General features: G+C 43.5%; 1 protein-coding gene and 1 long non-coding RNA gene across 5 annotated transcripts in view; one reads left to right on the top strand and one right to left on the bottom strand.

Moving 5' to 3' along the window:
• LOC138186127 (uncharacterized) overlaps positions 1-14,653 on the top strand; it is a 62,357-nt gene that overhangs the window by 11,002 nt on the left and 36,702 nt on the right. The gene's annotated exons all lie outside the window — the stretch shown is intronic.
• The window catches only part of Calx (sodium/calcium exchanger 3), a 122,145-nt gene continuing 107,559 nt past the window's right edge, over positions 68-14,653 (bottom strand). For 2 of the 3 annotated variants that reach the window (XR_011174803.1, XR_011174802.1), the window contains exons 7-9: positions 13,956-14,127; positions 10,306-10,614; positions 68-9,606 (exon numbers count right to left, since the gene is read on the bottom strand). Coding sequence is in view for 1 of the 3 variants with exons in the window: in XM_069125613.1 (XP_068981714.1) it covers positions 10,410-10,614; positions 13,956-14,127 (377 nt within the window). In the remaining 2 variants the exon portion in view is untranslated. Of the gene's footprint in view, positions 9,607-10,304; positions 10,615-13,955; positions 14,128-14,653 lie in introns of those variants that run through there. The other variant, XM_069125613.1, reaches the window with a different exon arrangement.

Here is a 14,653-nt window from a genome sequence, read left to right as displayed (position 1 = left end):
ATATTTCGCGAGCAAATCTACCTTCGTCGATACGAGACTCGTCGATTGAACAAGTCAATTTGATAAAAGTTTTTCAATAAAATCTCGGTGTTTAACGACGAAAACAATTGCGACGTGGAATTGGCTAACGACGTGTTTAATCTCGAGATTGCTCTTCCGTAAAACGTTTACCGTGTTTTTCATCCGTGACCTTCGCTTATATCTTGTTCCGCGAATTTGTTGGCCGAAAAGGTCAAAATAAGTTGGGCGTAGTAACGACGAGCGCGACGCTTTGTTCATTACCGTACATTGCGTTATCTCGTTGTACGTGTGGGTTAATTGCTCGAGCCTCCTTGGGGAGGTATCGGCGGCAATACGATTACGCGATAAGTCTCGACCTTCCCGCCAGGCGTGGCTGCCTCCTGTAGGTTGGTTAAACAGTTTCTCGATTCAAGCGATATACAATCGTGCGAACGCTTTTACGAGCGCAACGTAAACGTAATCGCATTTCGTTGTATGGCGCAAAGGTTGCGGATAACGTAAGTTCTTTGCGTGACGTATCGAAACGCGGCGAACGCACAGTTACTTGGAATTAGATGGAACAAAGGAACGAAAAGGACAGCGGATGGGATTAGGATGAGGGAAGGGAACGTATAGCGAAACGATACGAAAGGGAAATAAATAAAAGGGCAAGAAGGAACAGGAGTAGCAATCGTTCGTATAGATTCAACAACGATTCGAAGCAACATCGTGGCAGATCGATCGCCTTCGATCAGAGGAACGAGAGGATAGAAAAAAAAGAAACGGGATAAAAAGGGCGACAAAGATGGATAGAGTGGAAAGAACAGCGGAGAATCCGTGTGAAATGTCTCAGGGCACGGAGAATGTTTCCTCGTTTCTGCAGTGTTCGCTATGTTTAACCGTAAACTCTTTTTTTCTTCTTTTTCATATTTTTTGTCTTCTTTTCCTCTTTTACGTTACATTCAACTTCTCCATTTTATTACTTTTTTTTTCTTTTTAAATCTTCGCTATGGGCTTAAGTTCTAGTCGGAATTCTTACGCGCTAACGGGACGTGTGCCGTCCACCGTGGATCTTACGATTAGCAATCGATCGAACAGCGAGAATTATTCGAGGCCTCTGAACGACCTGCGAGGAAACGGTCAACGAAACGACGAACTTGAATATCGCCGATGCGAGCAAACGGACGAACCGTTCGCTCCAACTAAAAATCATATGCTTTACAGGTGCTCTATACTCTACTAACCGGTGCTCGTAAATATATTTCGACGATGTTCGAAGAGAGGAACTAAAAAGTCGAAGAAACAACCGGCGACGATAGTCGTACGGTTGTCGAACGAACGATCTCCTTCGATCTCGCATCGATGACACTCATAAATCTCATAAAATCAGCAATCTTCATCTTCTATTTACAACATGGCTAATTATAAGGTATCGATACTCTACACTCGTCCTAATCATCGGACAGATGTCCCTGATGCCAAGGAAGAAGAAGGTTTTACTTGTTTTTATTATTTGTTTAATTCTCCCGATCGTAGTAACGCACCTATCGTTAAGTTGTTAGGCAATAACGCAACAATACATATATACATCGTTTATAACTTCTACTGGCGAGCAGTATTTTGTGTTGTATTACGCTTATACGGTAGAAAACTCAGATTCAATGTGCATCCACCTCTCCATTTCGTTCCGCACGCTTTTCTTCCTCCATTAGCGCGAGTGCCGCTCTCCGAGAATATCACCCCTCGTTCTCCACCTCCACTCTTTTCCGCTATCTACTTTACAAAGTTTTCATATCTTACGGTACAACTTTAGTTCTCGAAATGTTTCTAAGGAACACGGCCCGACCGCCCTCTTATAACTCTTTTCTTATTTATATCGGCATCGCGAACGAAGAAGCGAGTCCTCTCTCTATCGGGTCGCCGTTGTTTTTTCGCTCGTCGAATCTCTTTTTTTTTTGTTCTTTGCTTTCCTTTTCTTTTAGCGCGAGGACGCCGGGCCGTTGGATAACGCGCGACATCCTCGATTCGTTCATCGAGGACGATACTATCGCGCGACGCGAGTCCAAATGGTCCTACATATACTTTTATGTTTGATTAATAACGCATCGTTTTATGTTTCTTTGGTGTCTCTACGAGAGTCGTGCAAGCGGTGAGTAAAGACGTCGATTTAAAGACAAACGTTGATCGATAGATCAAAGAGCAGAGATCTCGTGTATATACGTAGATATATAGATAGGAATACATTTCTTTTTTTTTTTTTTGTTTTAGTTATAACTTATAGCGTGTATAGTACTTTAGAGAATGAGAGATAAAAGTGTACAAGTATAATAGTTTTTCGTGGGAGTAAAATCGAATAGAAATCTCGATACGTTTAGTGGGTATAGTAAGTTTAGTACGTTTAGCTTTATTTGTAGAAGAGACATGGCCAGCCCCGATACATCTCGATATATCTCGCCAAGGAGAAACGTTTCGATTAAAAGAAAATACGAGCGATTCGACGAGCTGCGGGAACGAAAGTTACGTTTTTATTTCTCACGCCAGTTCGTCGGCTCGTTTCGCGAGTCTCCGATTTGCGCGTGAATCGTCGCAACGATAAACGATAGTCGTTCGATTTACTCGCACTGTCGTCAAATTGCTGCACGTTTCGCGCACACACGACGACTCGCTGAATATTCGGTTTCGAATTGTTTGGTCCGAATGGAAGGTTCTCTCTGTAGAACGTTGGTCGTTTCGCGTATGCAGTTGACTAATCAACGGACGAAAGTCGAAACTAGCATATACCGAAGAAACTATAGAGACAATATCGCGTTCAATAGACGATTCTTCTGTTCGAGTTTGCAATTACATGCTGGTCCAAACTGTGCGTATAACCGTGAAGTTTGATTCTTTGGATTAATTGATCGATGCAGATACCTTGTTTCAGTGATAATTTGCACAACAACCGAATCATAACCAGAAACCAACTGGCTACCACTGGTCCGCGCGATTTTTTTTTTATTTTTAATCGAACTTAGTTTATCCACGTTTACGCTAACTATAAAATCGACTAGCTATGTTTTAGCTAATTTTTCGTTTGAAAATCACAGCAATTGAAGATGTTAGAAGTGAAAATAGATAATCAGTGGTAGCTATCGATGTTAAATCAGCCTACTAACGTAGCCACATGATTCTACGTGATTGTCATAAAGAAACAACGAAATTGTCCTTAAAGATACGCAACTCTGGATAATATACGCGTATATATATATACATAGATACGTAGAATTGATAGTGACCAGAAAAACGGAATCATCGGGACCGTTTTCGATACGACTGAAAGTGATAAGTGAAGAAATGGAAATTGGTCTGAAGAATTCGATTTGATATATTCGGATAAAACGACGAAAATTCGTTCCGCGAGTCTTTTCAAGTCTTATATATATCTCAAGAATCTGCATCTAGCGGTTTTGGTTCCTTTGTTTTCGATAATAACTAAATCCTACCGAGATACTTCGTACGTAATCTAGAAATGCCAATTTCTAAACTAAAACCCTGCTAATTTCTATCCAACTAATCGTCGCGATCGTTCAACACCTTTGTATAGAAAATACAAAACGTATAAACACGTTGGCTCGGCGCCTAACAAAGTATCTTTTATTACATAATTATTCGATTTAATCAACCTACGCGAGAACACTGTTCGCTCGATGCGTTTCTAGTTGTTCTAATTCGTTTAAGTCGAGCCACCGATGGCCGATCGCCTCGAGGAGGCTCCTTTTGTTTCGCATTCTTTTCCTCCGCAGATACGCGGTTCGTATAACCAGTACAAAGTACCTGGTACAAAGTAAAAGAGGAAAAATGGGAAAGAAATCGGCGTCAAAGGAGACGTCGGTTCCGACGAGCATCGAATCACGCGAATTCGAGCTATCAATTTTGCTCGACCCGCAATGTCTCTCATCCCATGCGACGTATTTGCAATCAATGTTACTCGCTCGAAGGTATCTGAAAACCTTTGCAATATCAGCGGCAAATTTTAGCGAGTTTCTCTCCGCTCTATGGAATTCCACAGAGGGTTTTCGTTATCGATTCGCGACGTCGACGGGAGCTGGGGCTGGCCATGCGAAAACGACGTTCTTAAATTCCAACAAATAGAGAATGTCCATCAAAGAGCAAAGCACATTTTCCGCTCGCTGTCGTTCGATTCTAAGTATCTACTTAAACAGCAAACATCGGTAGGCATGATTAAATGGAAAATCCTCGAGTGCCGTGAGCGAGCATTATAATTTCCATTACTTTCGGTTTACGAGGTTTTGCCCGGTGGTCTGCTTGCATTTTGTTTGCCGGGCTATTCGTTTCCGTTCGAGCGGAATGGCCTGGATCGTTTATTTTATCGCGAGTTCAATTAAGAAATTAGTTGCCCGAGTTTCCAATTTGTTGCAGTGCGATACAATTCGGTGAAAGAGACGCTGGAATTTTGGCCAGGCGATAGGAGCACGGCACTCGGCAACGTTTCCCTTTAATCAGCGTTCGTCCTAATTCTAACGAGTGAAAAATACTTATCCGCGAGCTGTCGTTCGACAACGACACGAATTTCAAAATATTCCATTGAGTGAAAAAAAGGTAGAAACTAATCGGTCGGTGCAGTGATCACGCGTCAACCGCGTGATGCAACAAAATCTCGTTTGTTCGCAAGGTTGGGGACGCTTCGCGACGATGCTCCTCATAGAAGAGAAAGAGGGGGAAAAACAAGGGAAGAAATGTAAAACGAGGACAAAGATAGTGCCGCTTCAAAAACGACGCTCGGCGAATAAAACGAGCGAATTCAAACGACCGTTCGTGGCATAAACACGCGGCCATTGAATTCGTTTTGTTGCAAGTCCGCTTAACAGGATTGAAAGGATCTTGCACGAGAGACTGGATGAAGAGTAATTGGAATAAATGCACGAAGAAGAGAGATCGTCCGTTTCCATAAATTCTCGCCGATAACGCTGCTGGACGTGTCGATCGTCGAGGTACGCGTAGCACTTTTGATTGCGTCTGATCAATCGCTTCCATTTTCTCCGTGTGCGACTCGCTGCAACTGGCTGCAACGTCTATAAAACACCCTATCGATCTTTCCATGTACTTGCACCACGAAATTCTGTATCCTGTGAATTTCAAGCGAGCTTCCGGCTCGTGTGAATTTCAATCGCCAGTGATGAATCGCGTCCGATCGCGAGAAAAACGGCGCGACGCGACGCGCAGGAGACGTCGTTCCTCGAAGGGAGCGAAGAAGGTTTAGAGTTACGATAGAACGATTCCGTTTGTAATGGTACATACGAGCGAAAAGTTAAGCATCGAACGTTACACGTTAGTAAAATGGCTATGTTAGCGAGCAACGGACAGCCGTTTAGACGGCCGAGTTGCTCTTTGAAAGCAAATTGAAAGGTGAATCAGGTACTTAGTAGCAGAACGTATTTTCACGCGCATACCGTTTCGAGACGATGAAACGCACGGTCGCGACGAAGCACCTCGTTCAGAACAGAAATCGACGAGTTTTCTTCTTCTTTTCTCTCTCTCTCTCTCTTTCTCTCTTCCTTTCTTGTTGGTTTACGGCGACGTTTCCCTTGCGATCGAAAGGCTTCGATAATTTTCTCTTGTATCGATGACGATCGTTCGTCCAGCAGTCGAACCTCGAGAACCTGGTAACTCTTCGGATCCCATTTACGGTTTATCACTTCAACGCTTTGCTATTGAGTGTCGTCTACATACGTCCTACTGTATGTGTATACTTATACATGTATATGTGTATATATATATATATATATGTATATCTGTATATGTATGTATATATATTAAATCTCTTTGAACGGTTCTCTTATTAAAATATCTATATCGTATGTATACATACACTATATACTTCTTTTCTCCTTTATACACACATATGTATATCTGTGATCTTTTTGGCTGACATGGCGACCGTGTGTGATCGCTTATACGATGCTTTCGCAGATTTTGCTTCTTCTGTTTTAAAAATTTCTTTCACCCTACTAACATCAATTTCCCTCCCACCCCAATCCACCCCCGGAGCGAAATGGAGTGAAATAAAACGCGAGGCCCTCGGCTGGGTTGTGTAAACGGTTATACGGCGTACACTGGAAGGTAGTACTCCGCGTAATTGGCTAAGGTTCACGAGGGATCGCGTGTTTTTTAACTCCGCTAGCGTCGTTTGCAGGCAAATCGAAGGGAAGAAACTCGACGGAGACCCCAACTTTCACATCGTGTTCCTTTGATTGATTTATTTTTTGCTCTCCCTCTCGCGGACCATCAGGGATCACCGAAATCGATTTACAGATGCTCAAAAGCAAATCTACGCGCGTGGCATTCGATCAATCGACAACTGTGCACGGAATGTCGTACTATGTCAAGATCGTTCGTCGATCGTTTCCCAACTGCCACCGAGTAGCTACGTACGAAGTTCAGATTTCCGGGTAATTTTCTACGAAGAATTTTTTAAGGAACGAACCGTGAAAGATTTCCTAGACCTAGAGCCGAAGCGTACAAAAGATCCTCTTAATTTGAAAACAAGCACCCCGATTAAAGATCAAATACACGTTGGTAGACTCGTTTCACAACGAAAGCTTGCGAGAGAAGGCTATTTCTTCGCAAGAGCTACTTCTTGCTCCTTCACGCGATAAGTTGGGAAGTGTAATTGGCTCGGATAACATCTCGAGCCTCGTCAAAGAAACTAATTCATCGTAGCCTTCGCTACCAGGATAATGGAAACATCGAAGAAGAATGATAGCTTCGATTTTCTTATGTGCGTTTGGTATTCGTTCGTCGAGCACCAACCATGTGTCTGCGACACTTCGTATAAACTGTACTGCTAGAGTAAATGCTGTTCCAGCGGTAACAGTGTGCGTGTATTTTCCTTTGAATTTCCTTTCGACGTCGAGTTATTTGAAGCAGCCCTCCGACGACCACCAAGTGACTCAGAAGCTATCTTCAAACGACCTTCGAGTGATCTCACGGTGAAATTCTTTCTTCGCAGGAGAAGCATCGAAGAAACGCGATGAAGATTTCAAAATCGAACGTTCTATCAAGCGTACCGTACAAGATTATATAACATGATTTTTAGAATTAACGACCTGCGAGTCCCAGACTCTGTTTCTGCGGTAGATTCGGTTTGCTTCCATCTTCGACTCGACGCAAGAGGAAACGCGGTAGCACGCTGCGGATTGACGGAGTGTTCTCGCCGGAATTCCGGGTCGTCGGAGTTCCGCTTGACCATCCGGTGAATCTTTCCACGACTCTTCCGCGTCTTTTTACTCTGGCGCGCGCGTCCAAGCCGTAGCCGCGTTTTCTCTTGCGTTTTTCTGCCTGCAAACGACTTGCAATTCGCACGAATTGATTCGCTCCCCGTGAAAATCCGGTTCTCCTACGTTCTGCGTCTACCGAGAGATTCTTCCCAGGTACACTGCCCTTATTGGCCATTTCATCGTGTCCTCGGACGAAAAGGGAAGCACGCCTATCCCTTGTACATCGTTTTGGAAATCGTTTAAAGGCTCTTTCGCAATCCGCTCGTAAATAACGAACATGATCACAATTTCTTTACGACTGGCCTCTTTTATCATTTTCCTGTTAATTACGCGCGATTCTAGGGAGATAAGGCTCGTTCGACGATCTGAGCGTGAATCATTCATCAGCTATGTCTGCAAATTTTAACGACCTTGATAATTTTTGTCGTTCCTCGGAGATTAATAGACGGCAGAATTATCTGCTATATTTAATCCACGACGGAAAGGCGAGAGTCAAGGACACGTCGATGAGAATCCGTATCGCGAGACTGATTCGTATCGCGGACGCGTTCTCCTCGATTACCTCGGTGCACGGTGAAAATAATACAGTAATACTTTAGTCAGTTACAACCTTTGCAGTGTTAGTTAAATCTCTACGTAACTATAGGTTTTTAGACGAGTGGCCGTTAAGGACACGTTCAACTACAATAGATTCAGCCACGTGTCGGCCGGTCAATGTTTCGCTAAAATTAATCGAACAGTTGTTCTCACTGAGAACGTTTAATAAGTCACTGTGATTTTTCGAGTATCCGACGGATATCCGATATCAATGTCGAACCTCGAGCACACGGTCTCAGAAACTCACTATTGCTCGTGTCGATGCGGCTGTTTTTAACGCGTGCCCGCTTTTCTTCTTCGTATGCTTCTATTTTTTTTTTCTTTTTTCTTTTCCTTTTACATCGTACGTGCTCTACGTCGTTCTACTAATGTCCGTTCAATTGTTTTAAGGTTACTCGACGCGTCAGGTGTTGAAGCGACCCTCGATCAAAGGCAGTGAACACCAATGAAAATTTCGACATTCGAACGAAGGCCGCCGTACATCGTGCGCGCGTCTTTCATTATGTTTTACTACCTAATTTAATTCTTAATAAATAGCAAACATGTTTCATCGTGGTAACGATCTAAGCAATCGTTGCGGCGAGCTGGCTTATTATCGAGATCGCGCTTCTATTACTTTCTATCTCTCCTTTTATTTTCCGTTCGAGAGTCACGGCTCGATTTGTCGCGAATAGGCAAAACCACGATCGAAACGAAATACTCCATCAGCGTATTGGCTAAATCGATAAGTACGATCGATATAACGCGATTAAACAGGATGTTCGTTTAAAAGGAATCTTGCCAGCGTCCGAGGGATTCTAATGTCGAACGTTTGTCTTCCTATTCGAAGAATCTTACCCCTTCGCGAGGTGAATAATTTGCGCTTCCACTGTACATTGCCTTGCTCTCGCCGCGGCTATATATCTTCAACTTATTTATCTACGTGTAGTATTCCTGTGTGAGGTCGCGATTCGGACTTTTCTCATGCAAATCGATTCCGATCTACGACTTCCTTCGATATAACGGAACTCTACGGCCGCCCGGAAAACTTATCGCGACCGCGGGATCGCGAAAGATCGATGAGCGTTCCGAAAGGAGCATCGTATGATAATATACGTTTATATAAAATTAGCGACATCGTTCTCTGGCGAAAGAGGAATGGCAATACAATCCGCTACTAAAATACCATAGAAACCTGTGTTCCATCAAGGACTAAATAAATACGCTATTTATACGTACGTGTGTCTGTGTATATAATATATGTATATAATATATCCTTCTCTGATTTTTGTTATCTTGCATTCTATTTGATAAGAGCCGTGAACGTACGAGCCACGGCCGGAGATTAGAACGCGTTCCTTTCGTACGTCTTATTACGTTAAATTATGTTTAAGGCAAACTCACTTTACTTCCTCGCACACGTAAGCTTCTCCTTTGTCCATCTCGTACATCCTCCCTTCTCCTCTTCTACTCACATTTCTCTTCTACTTCTTCCCTTTCCTGTGATTAACTGCTTTCGTTTCTTTCCCAATTATTCGCTCCTTCTCACACATACTCGCGCTCTCCCTTTCTCACGCTCATTCTCTCAGGTACCTACGCACATGCACGCATTCGATAACGCCACGCGATCACGTTCGTTGTTGTTCATCCCGTGTGTGGGAGGGTGAAAGCTACCAGTGATTTTCCGGCGCACAGTTCAGACAGTTCGTTCGCCAGCGAAATCGCACCCTTTCGATTCCACTTCCCTTTTGTCCTGAAAGTAGCAACGATAAATCAGTTAGATAAAGAATTCCTCTCTTGGGCACCCGTCAACTCCTCATATTCTCTTTCCTTGCTGCAAAGTAAAATTCGTTTGCTTCTGATCTCGCGTGCACGAAGCCGAATTCCATTCCTCGCTGTTTAGTAGACCGACGCGGCTCTGACGCTATATTTAAGCTCTTAGACTGAGACCGTGCCAAGTATAGTAAGAATGATAGAATTTCCGAGCTACGGCAGAACTAGAAATCTACCTGAACTCATTCGCAGTGGCAGTGCTAGCAGTTTGCCAATTTCTTCTACTATATCATTATTTTTCCCTCATATCGTAGGACTTCGCGTTTCGATAGGAAGATTCGATCGATAGGAGTTCGGCTAATCGGGCATTAGCTACGATTTCGTTCTACTCTGATAGAGTTCTACCGCGCTGCACTGAGAGTTGGAGAGAGTTCAAGGAATGCGTTCTGATTCATTGTGACGGGTTAAGCTGCAATTTTACATGTACTTTTGACTGTAGCGTTTGACTGGCCAAAAATCTTCGTGTCTCTTTGTCTTCTTATCTCTCGTATACAAGAAACAAAAAAAAGGTACAAAAAGGAACCCTATTGTAACAACGTAACTTATTTGTAGCATTGTAATAACAAGGGACGTTTGGCTTTGTTAATGTTCGAAGGGAATCTGTGCACGTTATACTTGCCGAGAGAACGTTTCGTTGAGCACACGTCTTGGCGGACGCGACGAGTTTAAGATACACGCGGAGCGGTTGTAGGCCGATGTTTGCGAGCGTTGAACGGGCTCCTTTTAGAAGCCCTCGATGTAGCCGTAGGCCTCGAGGATCGACATAATGAGGTAGAACACCCAGAGGAAAAAAAGGACCAGCGACGTAACGAGCTTCGGTACGAAAGGTCCGCCGAGTTCGCCGCCAATGTTCTTCGTCCGCCTCAGTAGCAGAATCAGGATTACCAGGCAAGCTTCCGTGCAGAACAACGTCACGCAGAAGGCTAAACTGTTGCAAAGATTATTATTCTTCCTTTATTAATATCTTTCGCTAATACTTTATGTATAAACCTATCTGTAATTTATTTCTATTGGGATTATAACAAAACGTTATTCGTGCGAATTCACGAAGAGGCAAACGGTTCGTTCGAGCAAAGTTCGTACAGCAAGAGTTCGTGGATCTTCTTCGTGGCGAATTTTCGCAATATTTCATGAGCATTCGTAACGATATTCTACGATAGGAGTTCATGTTTAAACAAATGGAATCAATGGGCGAGATTCCGGTTAATCAGACACTAAATAAAATTTCGTTTCGATATAGTGCAAATGTATTTTATATTTGACACAACTGTCGTCGCGTCGATCGAATTTATTTGATCTTCTGCCACGCGAATAGAAAATAATCGATAATCGGAGAAATTAGGAAACTTCTACTGTACGAACTGTCCCGTTATACGAGCTGTTTGTTCTCTAGCGAATAAATGGAGTTTGAAAATATAAACGGGAACAATAGACGCGTCTCATAACAAACGCGAAGTGAATTCCCGACGTGGGTGACGTCGAATAAACCGGAAATCTCGCTATATTTCGCTGTGGAAAATCGCTTCAAAGAGTGACACATTGATAAAGAGAAATAAATCACAGTCTCTTTATGTCAAACGCGCGGTACCCGGAGTCATGTTATCAGATAATGGATGCAAAGTCGAATCGATCGATACCCGAAACGTAAAAACGATCGAGAACATTATAACGCCATCTGTGCACACACCGTGCAACTACAATCCTTTGGTGCCGCTTGTTCGCGTCGCATCTGTTGCCATTCCAATGATTTATGGCTTAACAACGGATCGATGTTGGACAAATTCGATTGAAAAAAAAGTCAATTTATTCTTAGATCGATCGTTTCACCGTTCATCCGGATAACTGACCGTTGCTGCATCTAGGTACATGTTTGTTTTCACGACGCGATTCGATTCCACGCCCGTGAAATATTCCCTGCGAAACGTTGGCCTAGGCGGATTCGAGTTTCGCGGAGAGATGCGCTCGAATAAGATTCGTGATACGTTTTACCTCGCCTTGGAAATTCATGCAAGGCAGGTTCCGCTATCGGCAGCCTAGCTCTGGCAGGCGAGAAAATTGGGCACAGCTAGAGAAACGCAGCGTCTTACTCGAGGGAATGCATGATTACGACCATGAGTTACGGTTTGTGGTAAGATCGAGCCGCGCAGCTTGCATTCTGTAAACCACCGCTCGCGCGCGACCTAGAATATCTTGTATTTTTAATAAGACTTCAATATTCGATGTAGGTAACGAACATTGCACATGCATTTTGCAAATACTACATTGGCATACTATTTTTGGACAAAGAATATCAAGCTAAATTCCTATTCCTATATTTAATCGACGACTATTTATCTTTTTCCACTTTTGAAACAGATAGAGCTACCGCCCTGAGACTTTTGGACGGGGTTGTACATTTTCCCTATCGAACAGTCTGTGAGTGTTTCGTTTCTTAGACGGGATACCGTATTTTGTAATTCGAGAGAATCATGGCCCATGAGAGAAATTGATACGAAATCGTACCGCTTCGGTCATCTACACGGTCACTGTCGCGTTAAGAGCAATTTAGATTCCATTTTAAATCGTCAGATAAATTAACCTCTAAAACTGTGAACGTTCTTACCGAGCCCACAAACCGTAAACCTGGCTCTTTCACGTCCGATGCATTTTTCAGTAGGTGATATATTCCTGCGAGTAGGTTTACGTAACATCTTCGAACGCACCGAATCATAAAACTTTTGCCAAATATCTTTTTCCAGACGAAGGGAAAACAGGTTTCCTATCTACTACCTTTCGCGAGAAACTCAATCCGGTCGAAATAATTCGGGATAACGAGATATTCATCTTTGCAGTTTGAAGGTTGGAACGTAATTGACGTGGTTGGCTGAGAAGAGAGATCACTGTCAACGGCGAATTCACGATATCGAGTTGCTATTTATTGCTATTTATATCTATCGTATTAATTCCACCGAGAATACGGTTTTATTTATTGAAAGTCGAAGTTCTGTTCAGTGGCACCTACGCGCGTCGATGCGATCATTGACAACGGTTAGCGATAGAACGAGTTCCGTTACGGATTTCCAAAAAGAGATGTCGAACGGGGCCGGTATTTCGAAATGCGGAAATTTATGCCTGGACGGCTCTTTACAGAATCGGGCGTCACCCGCGTTCCGATATTTCACGTCGTCGGTAATATCCGTATCGCGTATTACGTCCTACACAATATTCCTGCCGATACGTCACGGATAACAATTTTCTAGACCAGGACGCTGTCATCGGTGGTGGTCGCGATTCAGTACATAAATCGACGATGCACCGCGGCGTTGGCCAAGCTTCTCTTCCAATCTCGGACCAAATTTCTTGAGAGCGTTTCCACCGTACGAGATCGTAAATGGCAAACGACGCTCTGTTATCTGGCTTATGTCCTCGTGTTTTACCTGATATTGTTTCATTTCACGTCATCCGCTCTTATCCGGTGCCCGTAGCAGCATCGACGCGTCGCGACACAGATGACTATCTCGGACTGCAAGCCGCGTTTCGAACGTTCCACGAAACAATCTCCGAATCGAGATTCATTTTAGGGCCTGAAAGCCATTCGGCTGGCTTTTTACGACCGGACTGCAGATGCTGGTCGAAAGACATCTGCATTACGAAAACTATACCAGCTGGGACTGAAACTATTGTATTTCGTCGTTCTACGTATATCATATAGCTTTGTGTCACCATGTAAGCACTTGTACGTGAAATCGATTAAGCTTCGACGTGTAAAGTGACGTGAACGTTTTCCACCGAGCCAATATATCGTACAGATCGAGGACAGCGGGAGAAACGTAGAACGTTAGAGAATTGAACGTGCATTCGTTTGGATCGTCGTAAACGAAACGATTTCCTCGGTGGCGTTCTCCATCGAAACTGCCCAATCTCGAAAGTTCGTATTGTTTTCGCAAGTTTCGTTACGATAGATCGATCCCGTCAAATCTGTTCTCTCGTGTTTCCAGGCGAAAGTTCGGAAAGAGCGTGTCGAGTTCAACGAGGCTGCTCGCAGCGAAATTTTCACGTATCGAATCGTTCGCGAATCAACATAGCGAGACGTCGTCACCACCTTCGTTTCTTTATATTCGAACGCGTTACGATATTTTGAGAAATTACGATTAAATCCGATAAACACAGACTGTTTCAAAATCGATAATCAGCATTGGAATTTTTGTTCCTGGTCGGTGCTACGGTTATTTCCTTTGAAACAACCTGTACAATTGGGATATCGAGAAACGAGAATGAATCGATACTGACTTGCCCGGTTCTACCAAAAACTTTTCACCGTGCAGGGCATGGTAAATGGCTGCGATGCTCCATGCAATGCCGATCCCCAGGAAGACGTTCACCGCGTTACTTCCGGTCACGTTGCCCACGCTCGCATCGGCGTACTTGTCCTGGCAGGCGGCCACCTTGCTCGCGAACGTGTCTGCAATAAAGTCATACGTTTAGATTTTTCTTCTCTGTGTATCGCGTTCTTCTCTTTTCTCTTTATTTCTCCCTCGTTCTGCCTTTTAACCTCTTTCATACAGTTTATCGATTCCCGACGATTTCCGCTTACACAGACCACGCAATACGGCGCGTAGATAGTTGTTTTTACTTTGATTTGTCGCGGATATAGGAAATAGGGAGGAGGTGATGCAGAAACGTGTGTCGTATGTCGAAACGAAACTCGGCGAAGCTCGTGGCACACCGCGATTTGCGGCAAAATCTTGACACAGCTAAACTACAAAAGCTTGACTACGGTTAGTTGCTCGTTTCGTTATAGAATCAGCTTTCAACGTCGTATTATTGCAATCGTGACCTACCTAGTGGTTCACGAAATATCTGAACAGTTTCAAAAATATTTTACCAATTACTATATGCGTTATACGAGACATTTTCAAATCTCTGTAGCACTGTAATGAGATCCAAGTGTCCTGTGTATACATACATTTTCAGATTCGTTAAAATTT

This window comes from Bombus flavifrons, chromosome 13 (assembly GCF_040668555.2).
Source record: "Bombus flavifrons isolate JBK064 chromosome 13, iyBomFlav1_principal, whole genome shotgun sequence".
NCBI lineage: Eukaryota > Metazoa > Arthropoda > Insecta > Hymenoptera > Apidae > Bombus > Bombus flavifrons.
This window is presented reverse-complemented; position numbering and strand designations above follow the sequence as displayed.